This window comes from Prorops nasuta, unplaced genomic scaffold, assembly GCF_024137725.1.
Source record: "Prorops nasuta isolate Cenicafe-Biocafe unplaced genomic scaffold, Cenicafe_Pnas_1.2 PNAS00061, whole genome shotgun sequence".
Classification (NCBI taxonomy): Eukaryota; Metazoa; Arthropoda; class Insecta; order Hymenoptera; family Bethylidae; genus Prorops; species Prorops nasuta.
Window position 1 is genome coordinate 415,656 of NW_027116858.1, and position 22,120 is coordinate 437,775.

Sequence of the window (22,120 nt, forward strand, 5' to 3'; positions counted from 1 at the left end):
AACCAATGTAAAAAATTAACTAACTGTCATCGATTTCGACTTAGCCAGTAAAGTTGAGAGTTTTGAGGTCACACGCTTCTTCCGAAGCTCCCCTAATAGTTTTTCCCATGCCATTGATAGATGTCTAGGAAGGGGAGGGGTGGAATGATCAAAGCAGCCTCTTTAGACTGAAAAAAATGTACAAACGTTTTATTGCGTAAACGTCTATGTTTATAGATTCGATATATGTTCAATATTTGTATGTCTATATATATGTATTTACTGGTACAGAGGTCGCAACGGATAACGTAGAAACTTGCTCCGAGTGCATGCGCCAAAAGCGTTAGAGCGATCGTGTTTCGCGCTTTGTACAAAATGCGCGCGTCGCAGCGCGCCCTATCGATAACTCTTTGGTCATGAGCGCCACTTCTGCAAGACTCTTAACCGTATCCTTATAGAGGATTCTCAAGAGATTTGGAAAATAACGTTGAATAATTAGCGAATACTTTGTTTGCTGGCTATCTCGGAAAGCGCTAATTGGCACGAAAATTGTCGGATCGATTATTATTAATGTGCGATGATACCCAGTTGGCAGGGCACGTATTCATAGTACGGTTGTCTTACTTAAAACTATCCTAAGCATTGTACGCATTGTCCTAAGATTTGATCTCTCAAGGGCAAGGCTGATCAACTGTGAATACCACCGTCTTCTACGAACGTAAAATCTTAAATTCTTAAATATTATAGTCTGGTTTCGGGTGTTAGCACTGGTACGGACCAGGGTTAGAGTCTCAGGGGGATCGTCGTTGTAAAGTAGAAAATAGAGTAAAACAAAAAAAGAGAGCTGGGACAGTTTAGCAGCACCATTTGACACTGAGTAGAACGGAGAGAAGAATTAAGTGTATTGCGAGATGCTCGAGGATCCCTGCAGAGTTTTAACCTCGGGATCGCCTCGTTTCCTGAGAGACGAACGAGTCGAGCGGCTGGTTGGTTGGTTGGCTGGGTGTGTGAATTGGAAAAAGAGCAGAGTCCTGGATCCTGTCCGTTGGGTCACCAGCGTTTCTATCTTTATGTACAGGTAGCTTCACTGAAGCGAGAAAATGTTCCGCGCAGGAGTATATCGCTAGGACTCTCGGTAGACCAGGACTTGCCGTGGCTGAGCAAGACGGATATATATATATATATATATAAAGCATATATCTACTGCTTAAGGTTCGATTTCACTCTGCATAGTGTATTCTACTTGGGCATTTGGCTGCCATAGTCCACGTAGACACGAACGACCTCGCCGCTGTACTTGCGTTGACTGGGCATGAAGTAAAAGTCCGGCTGTGTCGCCTGGGGATTCCCCGAAGAGTTTTGCATCGCTCTGGAACGCTGATAGTGGTTCCTACGGTCCTGCGTGTAATAACCTTGCTGAATCGGCGCAGGAGCCGAGTGTCTCGACCCTGGTGCCCTTGGAAGGCTGTAGGTCGCCCTAGGGCCCATCATCCTGTTGGGTCCCTCGACCATGTCGTGTCCGAATCCATTCTGATGATGATGATGATGATGCTGTCCATTGCCGTTCATACCGTCCCTCGGCCTTGGTAAACTGGATACCGGAGGTGGTGGAGCTTTCTCCTCGGTTTCGAAGGCCTCGAAGGCGAAATTTGTGTTTGCTCCGGAGGTGTAGTCCTTCCAAGCGTTGTTGCTGCCTATCAACCGGTCCTGCAAGTACAATGTTGCGTCCTATTCTTGTATTAAAGGAGAGAGAGTGGTAGAGATAGAGAGAAAAAGACAGAGACAGAGAAAAAGAAAGAGAAAGAGAGAGAGTAGAGGGGGGAATGGGGGAGAGCATCATACACTGATGTTTGAACAAATTCGACTTGCGATCTCTGTGCTCAATTGGGACAATGTAAACATGTGGATAGATGTAGAAAACATACAATAACAAGAGAGAGAGAGAGAGAGAGAGAGAGAGAGAGAGAGAGAGAGAGAGAGAGAGAGAGTGAGAGAGAGTGCCAATGACAGACAGAAGGAGATAATGGTAGAAGACAGACGTGCAAGCAACTAATCTATGTAGCTGTAAGTTTTGTAGTATAGTTAGAATATTTTGCCAAGAGAGATACCTTGAACGAGAAAACGATCGAGTTTCGCGTGAGTTCTGACTGGATTGTGGCCGGTGTTACCAGCTGGGGTTAGGCCGATGCATATCAGGTGGGACGTGTTGATGATGATGATTCCGCACTTGGCGATGCTGATGCTGATGATGCGGCTGTTGCTGTTGCTGGTAATGATGATGATGATCGCCGTTTTGTCGATGATACCGCGTCGCGTTCGAGCGATGAATCGGGTTGGGCGCGTCGGGAGAAACAGCCAAAGGCAGCGAGTACACCCTCTTTAAGGTCGCGAAGGCGCGAGTCATGCAACACAAGCCAAGCAAAGATGTCTTCGGTCTCTAACACTTCCTTCTTCTTCTTCTTCTTCTTCTTCTTCTCGTTTCACGACCAAACTGCCTTTTATTTTCGACACCCCGCCCTACCACCCCTCTTCTTGCAAACCCCGTTAATTTTCAGGTCCCAGAGCCTCTTCCTCTTAAATTCTCAAGGTCGTTCACCGAAACGACCCGTTCCATCCGGTGAACGAAGAGCGGAAACTAGATCCGTATTCAGACTGCAGGGTGATCGCGACGATTGTCTTCGCGCTCGTTAGTGCAGGAAAGAACAATGGGGATCGAGAAGCGAAGGTGAACATGACACACATTGCAACAGAGCAGACGAGCCAACTAAGTATGGATTTTTTGAGAAAAGGTTGAAAAAGACTGAGAGTGAGAGCAGAAATTAGGATTGGGATTGTTGGTCCTCGAGAGGAGTACATATATAGTGTGTGAAGAAGAGATCGCGCGTCGTGAAGGAGGACAGAAAAAAGTCATGCATATATCGCTATGGTTCTCGATATCTATGTACTACTTTGTACCACTCTCATAAGAGAGGAGAGACGTAGATTTACCTTGGTAGCGCGTTTCCTGGTGGATTTGTAGAGGGTACAGCTGGCCTGCAGAAGTGCCAATGCCAGGAGTGCCACGATGCAACCGATCACTATGTAGAGCTTGGTGGAGCCGAAGAGGAGTTCCGAGGAGAAGGAGCTTATGTCTTCCTCGATAAAGTCGTAGTCGCTGGCTGAAAATATACCGTAAAAGAGCAACGTGTTATAAAAATATCAGAGTCAGAAAGATGATAAGGTGAGTATAATAAATCTTCCTGTTTTCTTTTAGCGAGTGTGACGCAGTCGTACCTCGAGGAGCCCGAAGAACCATGTAAAGTGGATCCACCGTGAGTGCTCCGACCTTCCCAGTGGCCAAGGCGTCCCTCAGAGCCTTCTCGGCAGCTGCAGCGTTGCTCTCCAGAGCCTTCAAGGATCTGCCCTTAATCTCGTTGTTATCCAGGATCAAATCGATCCGTGCGATTACTCCAGTTTCTTGGTCATCCCTAAAATTAAGTCAAATCGTGAGAATTCTATACGAACACTCTTTTGTCACCAATTATGTTACATGAAGAATAGCTCGTGATGGAATTAGACATTCGTACCTTCGGAGTTCGTTGAGGCCCACCTGGTAATATCCAGGCAGGTCCTGGAAGACTGGAGCAAAACTCTCGGAGATCGTGTTGGAGATGTCCTCAAAGTCTTGGGTTCCTGGTTTCGGAGCTATGAAACCATCGCCCAGGTTCACCAATTTCACCTCGACGTCGTAATGCAGTCTTGGTGGAGCAGCTGTAGTCAGCTCATCAGCGTTGTCTGTCGATGATAGATCAACGTGTATTTAGCAAGGAAGAGAAGTGGAAGAAAATGAGAGAGAGAGAGAGAGCATCGGTCAGTGCATACCTTCGAATCCACAGGATTTGATGCATATCCTCTCGGTGGAGACGATTGGAACACTCTCGTGTTTCCTGATCTTTTTATTGACGGCGTTGAATACTCCACCTTTGACAGGGAACATCATGTAAAGACAGTGGTCATCGGTGAAGGACAGATCTTTGCTGTCCGAGGTGATTCTCTTTCTGGAGAACCTCAAGGTCGTTGCACCGTTCTCGATGCGACCACTGGCATTGAAGATATCCTGCGAGGCATCGAGCAACGGAGCGTTGTAGCCGCTGATCCAGGTGTCCATGACGAATGCTCGGCCGTTGGCCTTATCCACCCAGCCGAGTACAGCGTCCGTCTGCGTCATCTTGTCGTCCTCGGAAAATCCGACGCCCGTCCACGTGTTGGTGTTGGTCGTCGTGATGACGAACGATATCTCGTCCTTTCTCGCTTTGTAGACCCACTCGATCGAGTACTCGCAGGTACCGTTCCTCAGGGAACATCCCCTAGGGTATTTCCATTCTCCTCCACAAATTCCTTTCCTCAAGATACTCCCGCCACCGTTTTTCTCGAATTGCTGTTGCGGTTTTCTTTTCTCTTCTGAAAAAAAAAAAAAAAAATAATGATTACTGTTGTTAATAACGGTTATATATGTATATATGTGTGTAACAGAAGAGGACAAGAACTCACCTAGAAAATCGAGCCAAGTAACTCCCCTCTGAGTAGCGTGACCGTGGTACTTGAGTTCATCGGGTTTGTAAAAGTCTTTCACGCTGACCTTGGACTTTTCGATACCACTATGAGGAGTGTGTATGTATTTCCCTGGCTCCTGACCTTTGGCCCAGATAACGTGCATTTGGCCACTGGTGATCTCATGATCGGTTGGTTCCTCCGCTGCCAATTTCCTCCTGAAGAGGATCGTCGTCACTCCGTCCTTCTCGAATCCCATAGCCCCTGTCAAACTCTCCCTACCACCCCAGTAACTGTCCCGACGAGGAGTCGATCTGTCCCTCGTGTAATAATCACCTATCCTGTGAGTCTTTCCTCTAGCAGTTCCAATTATTATGTCCGTACAGTCCATTGGATTGAAATCGTGCTTAGGCGTGTACTTGTGCACGCTGTGAACTGGAGCTACAGAATAAAATCATCTTAAAACTCTATCCTCCCTTATTAGAGACTGCTGTGCATATTTAATGACCAAAATTCGATCTTATTTTTATTTTTCTCTCCAAGGATTCTTGGTTCTTCCATCAAACTTAATTAAATCTTCACTTTTTTCTTTCTACAAAGCTTCCTCTGAAAAATTAACTTTGTGTATATTTATAAATGTATATATACATTCGTTGCAAGGCTGTTATATATTTATATATATGTTGTGTCGCGTAAAAGTAACTATTAGCTCTGCAATCACCCGTTTTGTGCGTGAGGATCAAGAATTATGTATACTATTAACAGTGTATCTTTTTTTTTGTTATTTATGCCGCCTTCTGTTAAATCATAGACTATCATCGACGATGTTCTACAGTATATTCTCCAAATGCAACCTGCGATTACGAGCGACAATTACGCAACCATTTATTATGCGAGTGCACAGTGCTATTTTAATTCGTGAGAGTCCATTGAACTGCTAATATCTTATACATTAGCTGCAACAATAACCCATTAAGGATTTGTACGATTGTAGCTGTTTTTAAGATTTAGCTAGAATTACGCGAAATATTAAGTACAACATCCTTAACCAAAAGTTTACGTGTGGTGATTCTCTGGGAATTTTAACACTACTATAATGTGAATTAGTTAAGCTATATAAATATAGTTATGAGCAGCAGCTCTTAGGAATATGAAGGACTTTACTTAAAGTTTCTTTCGAATGCGCGCTAAATTTCATACTGATGCTTGAGGTCTTTGGAGTTTGCTAGATTTTCACCGTTTCGCTGTAATTGCTAAAAAAATTGAATTGCCTTGGTTACCTTCGCTGCTCCCCGATTTGTAGCTGTTCGAACTGGTTGGCTCCGGTTCAGACTTTGGCTCCGGTTCGGATTTGGGCTCCGGTTCAGATTTAGGCTCCGGTTCAGATTTAGGCTCCGGCTCGGATTTAGGCTCCGGTTCGGATTTAGGCTCTGGTTCGGATTTAGGCTCTGGTTCGAATTTAGGTTCCGGTTCGGATTTAGGCTCTGGTTCAGATTTAGGCTCGGGCTCGGATTTTGGTTCCGGCTCCGATTTTGGTTCGGGCTCCGATTTAGGTTCAGGCTCTGACTTAGGTTCTGGTTCTGATTTAGGCTCAGGCCCTGACTTAGGTTCGGGCTCTGATTTAGGCTCAGTCTTATGAACCGCTTTCTGGTTGGCATCTGGTTTAACTCGAAGATTTGCCCTTGCGGCGATAGATCCTGGTTTAGGAGCAGCTTTCGACTCATCTTTGCTATTGGATTTAGACGTTGGTTCGGATTTAGGTTCGGGGGCAGGTTCTGGTTCAGATTTGGGTTCTGGTTCAGATTTTGGCTCAGGCTCTGGTTCGGATTTAGGTTCAGGCTCTGAAGAGGGTTCCGGTTCGGACTGTGGCTCTGTGGTCGGCTCCGCGGCGGGTTCCCCTGTGCAACAAAGCATGGATCGACGTGCGACTACGTTCTACTAGGTATAGTTATTTTCATAAGAACCATCACCCGGTGCATCGTGTCCCAGACGAGCAAGGGATAACTCGACTTTAAAACTACTCAATTCTTACGTTAAACATTATTATTATTATTATTAAAAAAGCAACTACGAATCCTTATATATATATATATATATATATATATATATAGGAATTATTCGTTAGAAAAAAAGCGAGCTTTTGCTGTACATCCGATAGATCGAAAAGAGAGCAATACTCACCAGTTTTCCAAGAAGCCTCCGACCTCTTCTTCCGACCTGTCAAATGAAAAAAAATCTTTTAATAAACGAGGATTTCACAAAGCTTCTAACATAATCTGTACAATTGATCAATTCTTATCATTCTTTCGAGATTATATAGAAATTCTTACCCTGCTTGGTGCTAACGCGATAAGTGACACTGGTCTGAACAGTGACATCCGCGTCGGTTCTAGGAGTGACAGCAGCCTCATTCTTCGGCGACCTTCTCTTTGCACCAGATCTTCCAGCAGCATTCACTGATTCAGCTCTCGCTTCTGGCTCCGGTTCCGGTTCAGGCTCCGCTTTAGGCTCGGCTATAGGTTCCCCTTCAGGTTCGGACTTTGGTTCCGGTCGTGGTAGCGGTTCGTCCTTGGGCTTATCGCCGATCCTCGGAAAAGCACGACAAGCAGCGGTCAGTCCACTGGGACGCCATCCAATTCCAACCCAGGTTGTGCTGTTCGCCACCAAAACTCCCTCCAGTTCTTTGCTGTCCTTCAAGATCCTCCAATAGAAGACTATGTCATCGGAGAATCTCTTACTCATGTAAGATCCCAAGTCCAGCTCTGTCGTTCTCACCGGAGACCCTGAGAAGCAGTAATTGGTAGAGCATAATGAAGCATTTGGAGTATAAGAAAGTGGACTAATATATAAGATATATAACTGACTAGTGGCGCAGCCTGGGCCAAACCATCCAATGTTGCAGTAACAGTGCTTGGTGGGTGCGGTCGTTCCGCCATTGTCGACGCACGTGCCCTGAATTCCACAATCGGAGTCGTCCAAGCACTCCTCCTTGAATTCGCACCTGGCGCCGTGATAAAGCCGGTCGCACCTGCATCTTCCCAAGAGGTAACGCCCGTGGCCGCTGCAGTCTTCGCGGTACGCCTTCCGCTCGACAATCTGTTCTCATGCACCAAATCAACCTTTTCCATATAATATATACACGTCACTCGCTTAAATCGCTTGCGACAAGCGCCACTGGTTTTATGCTACACTCACGTCAACATCGGCGCAGGACCAAAATCTGTAACTGGAGCCCCACTCTTCAGCCTCCCTCAGCAACCTTATCGTGCAGTCCGTGCAGCTAAAGTTCTGTGGCAATTGCACCGAGTAACTCTGCGCCCTGAAATTGGTCCACTCTTATATATCTTTTGCACAGAGGGTATGGATGTACCTGTTCTTCAGTGTATTTGTGCATGTGTATGTGGGATGTAGCTATATAGAGAGAAGACTCACGTTGCGTCATTCTCCACGAATTCGCTGTTCTGCGTTACTGGAGTAAGGTCCACCAGAGGTCTGTCAAGGCCGTCTAAAATTTGAAGCCTGAAACCTCCCTGGAATCATAACAAAAATACATTCAAAATTACTTGTAATATATGTATAGGTTAATTAATTATCGCGAGCGTACGGAAATGTGATCGAAATCGGTCGCGAAGCGCGCGCCGGATTGATATTCGTATTTTAAAAAATGAAAAAAACGGGTAATGGTAAGCTACGGGATTGTTATTGGGCCGTATCGATAAACGGAATTTAAGCTTATCAAGGTCTTAGGTAAGATCAATTGTCTCGTTTTAATATTCATTACAATCCTTAAATAAGCTCGGTCTTCGTCTTAAGTCTATGCTAAGCTGAAATTCGATCTTAATTTGCTTTATCGATTCAACTCATTGTTGCTCCCGTAGCAACTATGTGCTGAGAAGTAGTATATATACACGCGTTCCCAAACTGAATGAGAAAAATCAATCACTGTATTATTCTTCTTATGCGCGCGCGCCTCGATCCTTTTCTCGTTCTTTCTCCAGGGTTTGGCCTTTACGGCTCCGGCGCGCCACCAAGCCACCGCGCCGCGAGTTATGCCGATCGAGTATCGCAACTGGAGTTGCCGCCCAACTCGACCTCTTCGCAAATATCTCGCAAGAACCCGGCCATTGTCCGTACAGTACTCTCGTGTTCGAAATAAAAATCCCATGCAGTCATCTTACAGAAGAAAATCCTACGGCTATAATCATTAAAAATGCATCTTTAAGTTTACTTCGCTCTAGCCATGCATTTCTGGAGACTCTTTAACCACTATATGTCCTTCCAACTATAACTCCTCAAACATTTCCGCTCATGTCAACTAAAATTTGACGTTCGATAACCGCAACAACTGTCGAACGTCAATTTCCAGATGGAAAAGCAGAAAACGATCAAATCAATCGTCTTTACCGTCTTCTCTTTTTTTCCTTATATAAAACAAACGCACATATATTTTTACTCGTCATAATACACAGCAAGTTTTAAAAATAGCCTTCAATCACCTTTTTATACAACTATATTTATTATTCTTTCTAAAATTCCTCACGCAGCTCCACCGTTTTATCAGCAAGAATTTTACGCGTTTGCCTTGACTCTAACTCGTATATTCTCTAAGGTGGACCATCTGAAATATTCAAGGGTGTCCATCAAAACGCTGGAATTAGCATAGGATTCTTTGACATTCCATCGAGGTGGCATCTATCGAGTATCTATATAAATTTCCGATGCTATTTCTTTTTATTTTTCACAAATACAACCAAAGTCTCTCACTAATCTCCAAGTTGATTAATCTCCCCTCGATTACTTGATCAAAAATTCTCTATTAGTCCAATTTTCCAACGAAATGTTCGTCAATATTTTCTCGTAGAGAACTTTTCCTGTTTCACTGGTGAATTATTCATTTAAGGTCGGATTATAGCAGAATTGGTGTTTCATCGAACTCCACAGGCAGCGTGCCTCCTTCGACCGAGATTTAAGTTGCACGAATTTCCGCGAATCGATTGTTCTCTCTCTCTCTCAATTTAGTCTCCCTCCTCTGGAAAGAAATAAAAGTCTAGGACCCGACCGAGAGGTATATAAGGCACGGCCGCGAGAGTATTGCATCGCGGAGAAAGTCTCAAGAGCCGGATATGATTTTATCCTGTTTTCACGTAACCGTTAATGCAATTTTTCAGCGATACTCTTCGCTGGCGCTTCTCGGGCACGGTCAATCTCCATTCCGATGAAATTTCCTCTTCCCTAATTTCATTAACTATACTCCCCCCCCCCCCCCCCTTTCACATTTTACCTACGTGGAGAAAATAGGCGCAAAGCTATTACACGCATGCACGCACGAGTAATATACCACTCGTTCGGTTGCAACGGTTGGTTCGCCAAACCACCAATTCGAAACGTCAAAACAATCAACGATCGTGTTAATGAGATCTTGGTAATACTTATATATACACATAATTGTATATAAAACGTCGCCTCTCTCAAGTTTTACCGGTTACTGGCACGTTCGGCTCGATAACGGACAAAGTATCGTTGCAGGCGAGTTTGGTCGAATCGAACGTGTCTCGTTCGAAGGAAGCCTTTCGACACGTTCGCGCGGTTCAAGGCAGAATTAAATTCCACGGCCAGTCGTATCGCATATGTTTGTACGTATAGTCATCGTATAGGAATCGACAGTGTTGAGAGCGACTACCTTTTCCAATGTACATGTACACGTTGACTCGATGGGTAGTAGTATGCGAGTGCGTTAGGGGGAGGAGACCGAAACGCGGCCTACGCGTGCTCATCACTCAAGGTGACGCGAGCTGAATAATTCAAGAGCAAAACGAGTCACCGATAGCCTACGTAAAACAACGGACGTCGCGACGCCGAAGAGTCTGGTCGAGCGATAAATTTTTTTTTTATGTATTTCAAGTAAAATTTGTTTCTCTCTTCGGTTTTCAGAGGATAGTCCTATATAGCCTACGCAAAATAACGGATGTTGAGACGCCGAATAGTCTGGTCGAGCGATAAATTCCTTTCATATATATATATATATATATAGAATAAAATTTGCTTTTTTCTTCAGGTTTGATAGCAGAGTTAATGTTCGTATAAATTAATCTCGATTCTTGCGCAGGAGCGTGGGCCAAATGGAACGATACGCGCAAAGTTGTCGTGGCAAGGATGGGACGATATAAATTGATATAGTGAGATAGCATATATATATATATATATATAGTGTAGAAGGAGATTGCTTACCCTGTGCGGATAGGCCAGATGCCACGTGACATTGAAATTGCTTCCAGAGAGCAGGGACGTCTTGGTTGTGCCTGTAACATAAATATATATATCAAACAAGGTACATATATATATATATCTTATTAGACTTTTTAATGGCCGATCCTAGCGTGGTGGCTACGAGGCGACAGGTGTTTCTCCTTATAGATTGAAATTTTTATTGCGCAATAACATTCCTAAGTCCAAGGAACTGGCTTTCGTTTCACTTTTAAACAAGTACTTATGCTAACCATACCGATCGCTTTATAAACCCATCAAATTGAACTTTAACAGCGGTCGTTCCTTAATTTCCTACTGGAGGAAAAAAGCCTGCACTTCCGCCATCGATGAGAGTCGTCGAGAAGACTGGAACAGAACCGCTGCTTACCTCGCAATAATCAGCCTTATGAGAACATTCCTCGGTAGAAAAGAAAACCTCGCTGTTATCGTTCATCTCTGGTACACACACACACACACAGATATGCGTCTCATGAATTTCAGATTTCTACTCGTGAAGCGATAATAATGAGATGCTAAGTGTGTATAGGTACTTGATTGTTGGGCTCTTATAAAATAACCTCTCTCTCTCTCTCTCTCTCTCTCGTTTTATAAATTGAGCCTTATTAGGGCACTGAAGGATAATCCAAAAATCTACATGACAAATAGACTGATTAAGCTTTTACAAAAATATTCATCATTTTGCAGCACTTTATATGCATTTTCTCAAAGACTGTACCAAAGACGTCTTCGAGGTCACACGGACGTGTTTATTAATGGAAAGCCAAAGGCACCGATATAAAAACCTGTAGGACTCTTTCGTAAATAATCGAAATAGAAATATTTATGATGGTGATTGTGCGCGTATGGTTTTTTCAAAGGTCGCTACAAAGGTGAGGGATTGTGCGTGTGTACGTTCGAGAGGTGTTATTTTGTATGGGTGTACATTGAAATACACGTGGTACATACTATGGTATATATATATATATATATATATATATACTATAAAAGAGAAGCTTGGAAGGTAAGAGCCGAGTCTCTCTTGAGCGCTCGGTCTCCCTTCATGCAACTCGGTGAAAGTCTCCCCTCCCTCCCCCCTCCTTACCGGGAGGAATCGACTGTTAATGTCGTTTTCCCATAGCCCTACCCCCCACCTCATCACGAATCTCAATGGAACCTCCTCTCGAAATACAGGCTTGCACCGGACCGAATACCTGTTGCTCGATTCGCGATGCTGAAATTCTTCCCCCATCGATTCTTCGCTTTAAACAATTTTCGTTTTTTCTTTCAATGTTACCTAGAATTTAAAATAAATACCGCACAAACGCGCGTACGTTCGGCGCTACGCTTGTATAGGTATAGGAAAATATTGACGGTGCTCATTAGAAACTCGAAATCATCACGCAAGTTGCGCCGCTCGCGTTCCCGAGAAAACTTGGATGGGTATGCAAAGTCATGCCACGCATAAAACGACTCGCGACTCGATTCGATTTATTCGCAGCCGCTTTCTATAAAAGAGAAAATTGCAGGCTTTTCAGGTGGTCTGATGCTCGCTTTCCGTATCACTATGAGCAGATAAATTAATTTGAGCAATCGCTCGATCAGCGATAATCCGGACGAAATAAGGCGAGAGGTTTGTTTCTCTACTTCCTGCTATATCAGCTATTCTCTTGGCATAAATCAGAATTTTTCTAGCAGCGAGTCTCGCGGTTGAAAGCTGAATTTGCTCTGACAATAACTGGGCGGTACTACTGTGGTCTAATCGCGTCGAGCTGTCATTGTGTGTACATGTCTGTAGCTAATAAGGCTGTGATATGTATATATATATATGTATTACTGTCAGAGAGAGAGAGAGAGAGAGAGAGAGAGAGAGAATAAATTGAAATAAAGTAAACTCGCGCGCGAGCCTGTAAACGAAGATGCTGAAGAAGCTCACCTCTGGGCATGCCGCACGGGCCCGGGGTTCTGGCATTGTCCAAAAAGTCCAGGTCGTAGTTCCTCGCGCGTGGAAACGTCAGTGCCACGTGGGCATCGACAAAGTTCAAGGTCAGCGCGGTGAAAAGCGTAACGAGGAGAGGCGCCACGTTCCGCTGCATCTTGTTGCGTGCGTCGCTCGCTGCCTCTCGATCTCGATCGGTCGGTGTATCTCGACCTCCAGATGTACTTCCGGTCTCAACTCAGCCAATGTCCCCTGCCACCGCCCGCATGTAACACCGCCGAAACAGTCTTTCTCGTTATCATCCGATTGTTCCCGGACGAGGGGATGATGCTGCAAGAAGAAGGATAGAAAACAATTATGACCTTGAAGAGCGGACTTCAGTCTCTTATCATCGTATATAATAACATTGACGCAGAGAGTACATCACGTATGAGAGCACTCGAGGACCGGGGTTGCATCTTCGTGGTGCGGAGTAAGGGATAGAGAGATAGGGGTGAGGAGGGGGGATAATAATTCGACGTTTCCTCGCAGTGCCGCAACTTCCTTTCTAGAACGTGCGCATACTTCGGTCCAATCGCTCATTTTCTCAGCGAGCGGAATTGCGTTTTCTCAGCTACGTGCCTCGGTTAATTCTAGTTTTGCCTGCCTACCTTCCATCTCTCTATACACACCGTATAATGCAGCAGCACCTACAGCTCAAGTATATATATATATATATATATATATGTGTGTGTGTGTGTGTGTGTGTGTAATTGCGCGAGTTTTCGTTATCCGGATTCTTATATCTTCCCAGCATTCCGCTTTCTTTTCGCTCGATTTCAAAACGCTCGTGCAAGATTCGCCGGTGAAGCGCGTCGTATACTTTTCGAGCGTTAATTAAAATAGCAAATTTCCCGCTAAGAGAAATACGGCGATGATGCTGTAAAGTTTCAAGCGCGCGAGATGAGGTGCTTCTCTTTATACGCAACGATCAAATGCATTCTTCGGGTAAAAGTCTTGGAATTTACGCGCTATATTGCGTCATCGGAGAGACGCAATTTCTCCGAGGAAGTATAATGCCTTTTTCCTGCAGTGATTTCTTTGCTACAATGTAAGCATGAAAAATCTTCACTTGAAATTGTATCGATTACTCGAAGGAAGAGTGAATTTTTACTTTTTTTTCGTTGCTGATTCGACTGAAATAATGGACAGCGCTTGCTTGGTGAAATATGGGACACTTAACAGGCGTATAACGAGCATACGACTTTGAAAGGTCGAGACAGCAGCTGAAAGAGCGGGCGAGCGCGCGCCGCTCTCTGCTCCGTGTCGTTCGTTATTGCTGAAGATGGCAAGCGCTCTGACGCGGCACCTGTATATACCTATATATATATATATATACCAAACAAATACACTTGCCTGCAGTTGAAACAATGGCGAGTAAAAGTACGAGGGAAAGGTAAGTTATTTCAATAGCGTTCCATTCCATCGAATCGACAGAAACCACTTGGAAAAAGGAGCCATTTTTTTCGGTCTCCCGGGGAGAAGAAGAAGAGGACTAAAAACCGAAGGTGAAACCAATCGATAATCTGCTAAGCTCTTACTCGTGCACTTCCTGTCTAGCATAACCAACAGATGCACCGAAAAACCAATTGTTTCTCTATTTATTTAATTATTTGATACAATTAACAAATTTTTACTTTTATTTTGATTCAATAAATATAACACTATACTCAATGCGAGAACGATAGATAATACTTAACTATGTATAGTATATATTATAAATATATCACACACATGATATCGTTTAATGGAACGACAGAATTAAACGATAAAACTGGTTTGGTAGCTTTAAAAAACTAATCATTGCTTAAATTTTATTAACGCTTTTCTCTGATGGAGTGTGTAACGAGGTCAGTTCGACCTACGATCCACGCGTTTCTCTCAGGTTTGTCAGCTGAAAGTGTATCTTTGTAAATTTACTCGGGAAGGTCGCGCTACCTAGGGACTTCCGGTGAAGAGAACTAGCCGGAAGTGAGTAGCCAGGCGAGATAGTGTCGGCGCGTGACCGAAAGGAGGTAAAAACAAGTGGTAAGACCTGCTCGGCTGCTGGCGTCCTGCTCTCTTATCGGAATAAGAGAAAACGCGGCGTAGAAAAAGCCTCGGTTGGCATGGCTCCGGCATTCGCCTCGGTTTTCCATTGGAGGCTCTGCTGCTGCTGTTGCCACTTTTCTAATTAACTTTGCCATTTCGCTGCCAAACCTCTCGCGACGATCAAGACTCCATTTGGCATTTGCCAACCTAAGCAGGGACTATTACAAACCTCGAGATCATATCTATGTACGATTGTTTGGGATTCTTAGGGATTACCTAATTTTTCGGAAAATTAATCTGCAGACTGCCGCGCGGGAAAGCTCCTTTTGGAGCTTTGGCAAATTTCGCGATAGTTTGCCACTTATTTCACACAAATAAAACCCCTTATCTTAGCTGTAAATCGCCGCGGCAGTCTACGAGTCAAACAGCGGAAAATGGAAAAGCTATACTGGCTATTATAGAAATGAAGTAATAGCGCGTGTGGGAAAGATATTTGCTGCACTTGAATTGCAGTTACTACGAACCTCGCGATAATATCTCTATACAATTGTTTCGGGGCTCTTAGGGATTACCTAATTTTCGAAAAAAATTAAACAGCGGAAAATGCAAAAGTTATAATAGAAATGAAGAAACAATTGTGCGGGAAACTTATTTTCTGCGCTTGAACCGTGGCTACCATAAACCTCACGATAATATCTCTCAATTATGTTAGAGATTACCGAGTTTTCGAGAGAATTAAACTGTGGAAAATGCAAAAACTACAAAGTTAATTAAGAAAAAAAATAATAACACGTGCATTAAACTTATTTCTTGCGCTTAAATCACAATTAGCTATCCATGGCTACAACGAGCGGGATATTAAATTAGATGACAGCAAAAAAAAAATTTAATCCTATCCCTGAATTGCTGAGGAGAAGAAAAAGGGGCGATCGAGGCTGGCGTTTCACCGGGACAAGTGTTGTATCGCGGCAATCGCGGTCGCATCGATGAACGCGCGGCCTGCCAAAGAATCGCCATGGAATTTCATGAAGCCTCTCCCCGAAGGTCAATGACCTATCCTCTCCTTCGAGATATCACCGCGTGGCATCGTAACCGAGAAGGAGAGATTTTGGTTTTTTGGAGGAGGAAGAGAGCTTCGATCTCGAAGAGAGAGAGAGAGAGAGAGAGAGAGAGAGAGAGAGAGAGAGACTGAAATTCCTTCTCGTGTGCGCGCGGTGGATAGCGGGAGAAAGTAATATAGGTACATACATACACACATATAAGTACATAAAATAGGCCGAGCTTCGCGCACACTCTAATCGAGATGAAATAAGAGATCGTGCACTTGGAGGAGTCCGTCGAGAGATCCTCAGGAACAAAAAAACTAGCATCCTGGTTTAGCCACGAAATTTCATCCAATACTTCCCCTCCCCTCCCCCTTTATAAGAATTATTAAGGGGTGTAAGAACGAAGAGCTGGGTGCGTAATTGTCATTACCGGATTGAAAATAATAATTTCGTATAAATAAGAGTGGGAATCGGTTGATTTGCTTGGTTGCGTGGCGTGGCGTGGCGTGGCGTGGCGTGGCGAAGGGAGAGGCGAGCGGAGTACGCGTTCTTTCGATGCAGGAGCGGCGGAGGAAGAATGCTCGAGGTGGCTCAAGGTGGGAGAGTAAGTAAATGTGCCGCGCGCGCGCTTCGGAAAACGGCATTCCAAGCAGCAGCCAGTGCTCGCTGTCTATATATCTATATGTATCCGTGCTTGCCGCGCGTTCCCTCATTGTTTTCGTTAACAACCCCCCCCCCCCCCCCCCCCCACCTCTCAACAGCCCATCCATTATTTCCTTCAACCGTCGAGCCTTCCGCAACTCGAGACAATTCGCAAGTTTACGACCTTATCGATCGATGCTCGATATAACCCGACTAGATAGATCCGGAAAGATGAAAAAGCTAGCATTTTCTCCTAAAGCTGTGTATATATATACACACAGTACTACACTGGAGATTATGAAATTCATAGTAAATGCTGCTGGCCGATCTAAATCTACGAGAGAGCGTTACGAAAGACCGTTTGGAGCCAGAATCTCTGCAGCTATATTAACTTTAAGACGGTCGCTAAAATTTATCGCTGCTATAAATTCTCTCCCGCTGCTGCACGATGGATTAATTGGAAAATGCATCGGATATCCGAACTTGCCCAAGAAGAGGACAAGGTGTAACCAAAACGTATAGCAACTGTTATATAATTATTATGTGCGAAGAACTGGAGAACGTGAAAATTTCAGGATAAATTTCTGATAAGTGTAAATTAAGTTCTTTTCTCATACACACACATAAGAATGATATAAAATTGCCATTTACGTTTGTCCTTAGAATCGTGATTATATAGGCGGTACAGAGGCGTCTTATAAGCATATCCATATAGTTATATATTAATTAATCCGTACGGATGCCTCGAACTGTACACGCATCCTTTCCCCTCTCGACTCCCTCCACCCCCCCCCCCTCCCCCTCTCTCCAGTAAGACTCTGGGAGCTCATAAAAAATTCGAATTACTGAAATTCTTATACGCGCGAGAGCTCTCCACTTGATACTTTCACCTATTGTCCAATGGTAGTTGAGGCGGCGGAACTCTTCCGTTCCTTACGCAGCGCCGTATCCGGAAAAAAACTATACGCCTTTAATAATCTCTCGCTACGTAACCATATAGGGAGTTGCATAACACGCGCGCGGATCTACGATCCTAGCTACATAGTCTCTTTGCATCAAAAGGCGGAAAAATGAAAGAGGAGAGCTTACGCGTTCTTTGCAGGGATCCGAGAAACGTTAACTTACGACGCCTCGCAGTCACCGATAATAACAGTCTTAATTGTGAAATTGTTGAAGAAGCGCGAAATAATCGGTACATGGACTAATCGCGTTGGAAAAGTCCAAAAGAAATCTATGGTGAAAGTTTTTTGAGAAATCTGAAAGTCCATTGGTTTTTAGGCATTTTATAAAACTCTCCCTTCTTCCCTTTCTCTGAGAGATTCCAATGCTGGTAAAGGCAATGCGTTCTCACGTTTCTATTATTTCCAGCTGCTACGCTAAACTTGAACAACTGCAGATTCTAATATCGTTGCATATATATATATATATATATATATATATACTATATTCACACTACTCGCACGTTTATATTCCCATCGTATATACGATCCGGACGCTCGTATTTAAAGCCTTTTTCACGTGCACTATATATGTATATGCATAGAGGCGATTGCGAAACGAGGTAAATGTGTTTAGGACTTACCGTGGAATCTAAGATCCGCGAGATTTGAGAAAGAACACTTGATTTGCAAAGGACGAGAGAAAAGTGGAGGAAACGTTTGGCACACGGAATAACACTGCTCCGAGGTTTCACTGTTCTCTCTTATCAGCCGTTGGTGTCACCAGAAGACGAGGTTTATCGGTATAAAAATCCGGAAAGAGGAAGAGCATGACGTCATCGCATAGGCGTCGCGACGCTTAAGATTATTGGCGTAGGTCGCGCGCACGCGCGCTCTGTGTCAGCAGGCGGCCATTTTGGTTCTGGCTAATGGAATGGAGAGCTCGCGAGCTCGGAATGTTCGAACGACGAGGCCACGGCGAAGACTGACGAGTCGGGGAGTTCCGGATGGTGGAAGGGGCCATTTCTGTCCCTCTGCCTCTACCTTCTGTGCTCTCACCTCCTCACTACTCTGCCAAGACTCGCTCGACTCACTTGTCAGCTCCCCTCCACTCTAACGCCATCTCCACCTGTGTCTTCCCCCTCCCTCTCTTTCAGTAAACGCTTACGCGAGTAACAAACTATACGCTCCTCGTTCTCGTCCCTGTAACGAACAAAATCTCACGTCCCCCTCCACTGCCTCATCCTCGCACGAAAATCATTTGGGTCTTTAAAGCTTCGACTGTGGCGCGCGGTGGTGCGGGGCCCCACGAGATAAGTAAACGGGCAGAGAGAGAGAGAGAGAGAGATCCGAGTCGAGCGATCATCCTCATCCTCCTCTACCCAACGTGGCCGTCGCGAATCTTTCCTTCGCAGGTTCCCTTCCCTTCTTCCACCACGTCACTGCACTGTGGATATCTCGCCCTCCCCCCCCCCCCCCCTCCTTTACTTCTACTACCACTACAGGTACAAATATCTGTCTTTCGCTCGCTCCTTGCACCATCTTCTTCCTCCCACCAATGCATTCTCGAGCTTCCCGTTTCACTCCCCCTCCCCAATCTTCCCTTCTCCATGACACCACTCGATGACGTCGCCAACCACCTTTGAAAACTCGTATATACGCTCTGTTCGCCTTTCTACTCTTCGCTGCCTCCGTAAGGTTTCCGTCCGGAATAAACAACAGCTTGAACGGATTCGTGTATATACGGGCTATTCAAGAAAAATGATAAACACCCTAAAGTTGTCGAATCATTCGTCAGAATTTTTCAAGTGGAAGTCGATAGTCGCCCGAGGCTAAGATTATCGCGCGGAGCAACGGTTCGATTACGCGAGAGACCCGAACCGTCGGATAGAAACTCAAGACGATACGGGATATGTGTCGTGCATATATAAATAATACGCGAATGACGAGACGAGGCGAAGCTGAGCATTGGCCAGGAATTTTATGATAGAATTCGTGCGATTTGACGCGTGTCGGGTGAGCTTTTTCGACCACGCCAGGTTCCTTCGAGATTAAAAACAAGAGGCGAGCGTATCGTTGTTGTCTTCTTGGCGCTGGCTGAGAGAACTTAAGCTCGGTACACTTGTGTGGCACGGCACGGCACGGCACGGCACGCCCGATCGCGCCTCGTTCACGCTCTGCCCACTTTCCATTCCAATCTCTGCTGGCGACGCGAGTTCCATTCGCGCGAGCCACGCAACTCACTTTCCGAGAGAGTCGGAAGAAATTCTCTTTCTCCAAAATGAGCAAACCGATCATCTAGCACGTGCTACGGCTTTTTCCTCCTGCGTATACATTCATTACTATAATCATTTCTCATTTAAAGAATTAACCTGCACCAGAAAATAATTTTTAAACCGCTCAATTTGTAAAACCAAACAGACCGGAAATGACGAAATTTGCGTAGAATTTTCCATTAGATTTCGCCAATTAAACCCTGAGAGAATCCGACGATATTAGAATAATAAGAGCTGCATGCACGAGTTTATAATAGAATAGAGAAGGTGCGCTGGGTTGTTTGAGGATTTGTTGGGCTCGGATCGCTTAGCTGGATGGCCTTGCAGGCGCTCTCGCGTGAGCGTATCGAGTGGTGAGTGCTGGTGTACGTGCAAGAGCGGAGGTTTACGACCGAAAGGGGGTGGCGCGCGACGCCGGGCGTCGTCCTCCGGGCGTCCTCGAGCCACGCATTCCAGCACGCCGTGCCACGCCGGAGAAAGCCACGGTAAGCGCAATTTTCACTCGTCGCCTCGCGTCCTTCTATCCTCCCGAGTCTATCGGAAACTCTTCTTCTTTTCCCCAGTTTCGGCCAATAAGATTGCTGCAGCGTACGTGTGCTCCTGCGAGTTCTAACGCGCGCTAAATTCCAAACTTGTAATTAATTTCTAATCCTCGATCCTTAACCCCGCGGGGAATAATAACGCAGAATCGATGGACGGGGATTGGGGATGCGCATTCCACGCTGCTGGACTGGAGAAAGCTGAATGGCTCGTGCGGTGTCGTTCGATCACATCCGCTGTGTTTAGCCCCCCCCCCCCCCCTCTTCCCCTTCGCATACTGCAACCTTGCGCCGCGAAGCTCTTTGCTCGTTGTTTGGATTAGCGGCGAGCGCAGATTATTAACGCTTCTCCTTTCAAAACTGATTTCCCCCCACGAAAACCACAGCCTCCGTTCTCCTCTGACTCGCGCGACTCCACTGAAATCCCGTGCCCGGCCTCACCGAACGTTTTCCTAATCGCCTATCGTACATGCTCGAGCGAAGTATGTACGAGAGTGGTGGATCGATGTAAACAAGAATGGCTCGAGGAGTATTCTACAAAGGGTCCAAGCTTGAAGCACCAAGGTTATCGAGACGATGCTCTTTCTCTCGCGGTATGGCCAAACCTCGGTCGTTCGTGAAAACGATTGTTTCCTCTGGTTTTTTCTTTAATATTTACATCGTTTATTCCATTTTCCAGTCTGGTCAAGTGGAATATTAATGTTACCTCATAAAACACGGGTCGTTAGTCCAATTGACTGTAGTACGAGCATTCGCGGTCTAAAATCTAGCGTTTCAAAGTAGCCAACTGGGACTCGATGTCGCAATTATCGACAAGCGTCCCGTAAAGCCAATCGGCTCGCTTAATAAAGCGCACACAACAAAACTGTCTGTATGTGTACCGTTCGGGTTAATATAAATTCTTCGTCGAGTGGTTTGCGATGAGGATTTGAAAAACAGCGAGATCGTTACGTATATATACATATACACGATATACACACATCTAAAGCGTTAAATCCATGAATAAACGTCAAGCTGAAAAAAACTGAAAGAAAAATCAATAGCACATGGTCTCTCTCGAAGCTCAGCCTATAATAACTAAATATACACAAGTATTTCTACGTAGGAAAGAAAATTTATATAACCGTTTAGTCCGGCAAGAAATTCACGGCTCGCCACGCAGTTCTCTCGTTGCGTCAGAAAGTTTTCCGGTAGACGTGGCAGTGTACTATACACATGTAAAGTATATTTTAACGTTGGAAATAAATGTACTGTATAATAGATATATCTAGCGTGCCTTCATTTCCACGTGTTTTTCCTTTTGCAATTAGTATATATATATAATACGATCGGTTCGCCAAACGACTGCACCTATCCTGAGCAGATCCAACTCGTTATCATAGCTCGGTACTTAAACACACACACACACACACATGCACACGCGTGCTGTATCCATAGGAGTTTTAGCAGTCATTGATTATCGCATCCGTGGAGGAAAAGAAAGTGCGCTGAATAAGGAAGCGTAAATTGGCAGCTCGGTCGTCTCGTACGATTTTTCATACTCGCTCTGTGGCGACGAGCCGCGACTAACGAATTTATCGACGACTAAAAAGAGTTTCACCGTTGCATGGAATTTCAGCGTTTCAAGGAATTTATATATAGAGAGGGAGAGAGAGAGAGAGAGAGAGAGAGAGAGAGAGAGAGATAAAATTGAACCGTAACGGAATTGAATAATTTATTGATAAAAGAGAGTTTTGGATTTTACGGAATCAGGTGCAGCTATATATATATGTGTATATACATAAGCGCATAGTTGCAACTGCATGGTACTACGTTGACGTTGTCCCAATCGTGCGGCACGCTCCCAGCAGTTGCACAATCGTGGCCTAGTTAAGCCCTCGCAGCTTTTAATTTTCACCGCACATTCAAGCAGTCCTAC

The 22,120-nt window shown here is 44.8% G+C and overlaps 1 protein-coding gene across 2 annotated transcripts; it reads right to left on the reverse strand.

Moving 5' to 3' along the window:
• Positions 1–131: 131 nt before the first annotated feature.
• Positions 132–18,406, reverse strand: nahoda. 2 transcript variants are annotated; one of them, XM_066745431.1, is made up of 15 exons: positions 18,032–18,406; positions 12,689–13,021; positions 10,738–10,808; positions 7,942–8,039; positions 7,705–7,828; positions 7,374–7,605; positions 6,840–7,292; positions 6,691–6,726; positions 5,790–6,407; positions 4,510–4,950; positions 3,841–4,419; positions 3,546–3,753; positions 3,253–3,446; positions 2,968–3,137; positions 132–1,707 (listed from the first exon to the last, which is right to left on the reverse strand). In XM_066745431.1, the coding sequence occupies exons 2-15, from the start codon at positions 12,846–12,848 to the stop codon at positions 1,219–1,221; spliced, it is 3,873 nt and encodes a 1,290-aa protein (XP_066601528.1). In that variant the 5' UTR covers positions 12,849–13,021; positions 18,032–18,406; the 3' UTR covers positions 132–1,218. The 2 variants fall into 2 exon arrangements, with proteins under 2 accessions (XP_066601528.1, XP_066601529.1); XM_066745432.1 differs by having other exon boundaries at positions 132–1,686; positions 18,032–18,404.
• Positions 18,407–22,120: the final 3,714 nt, after the last annotated feature.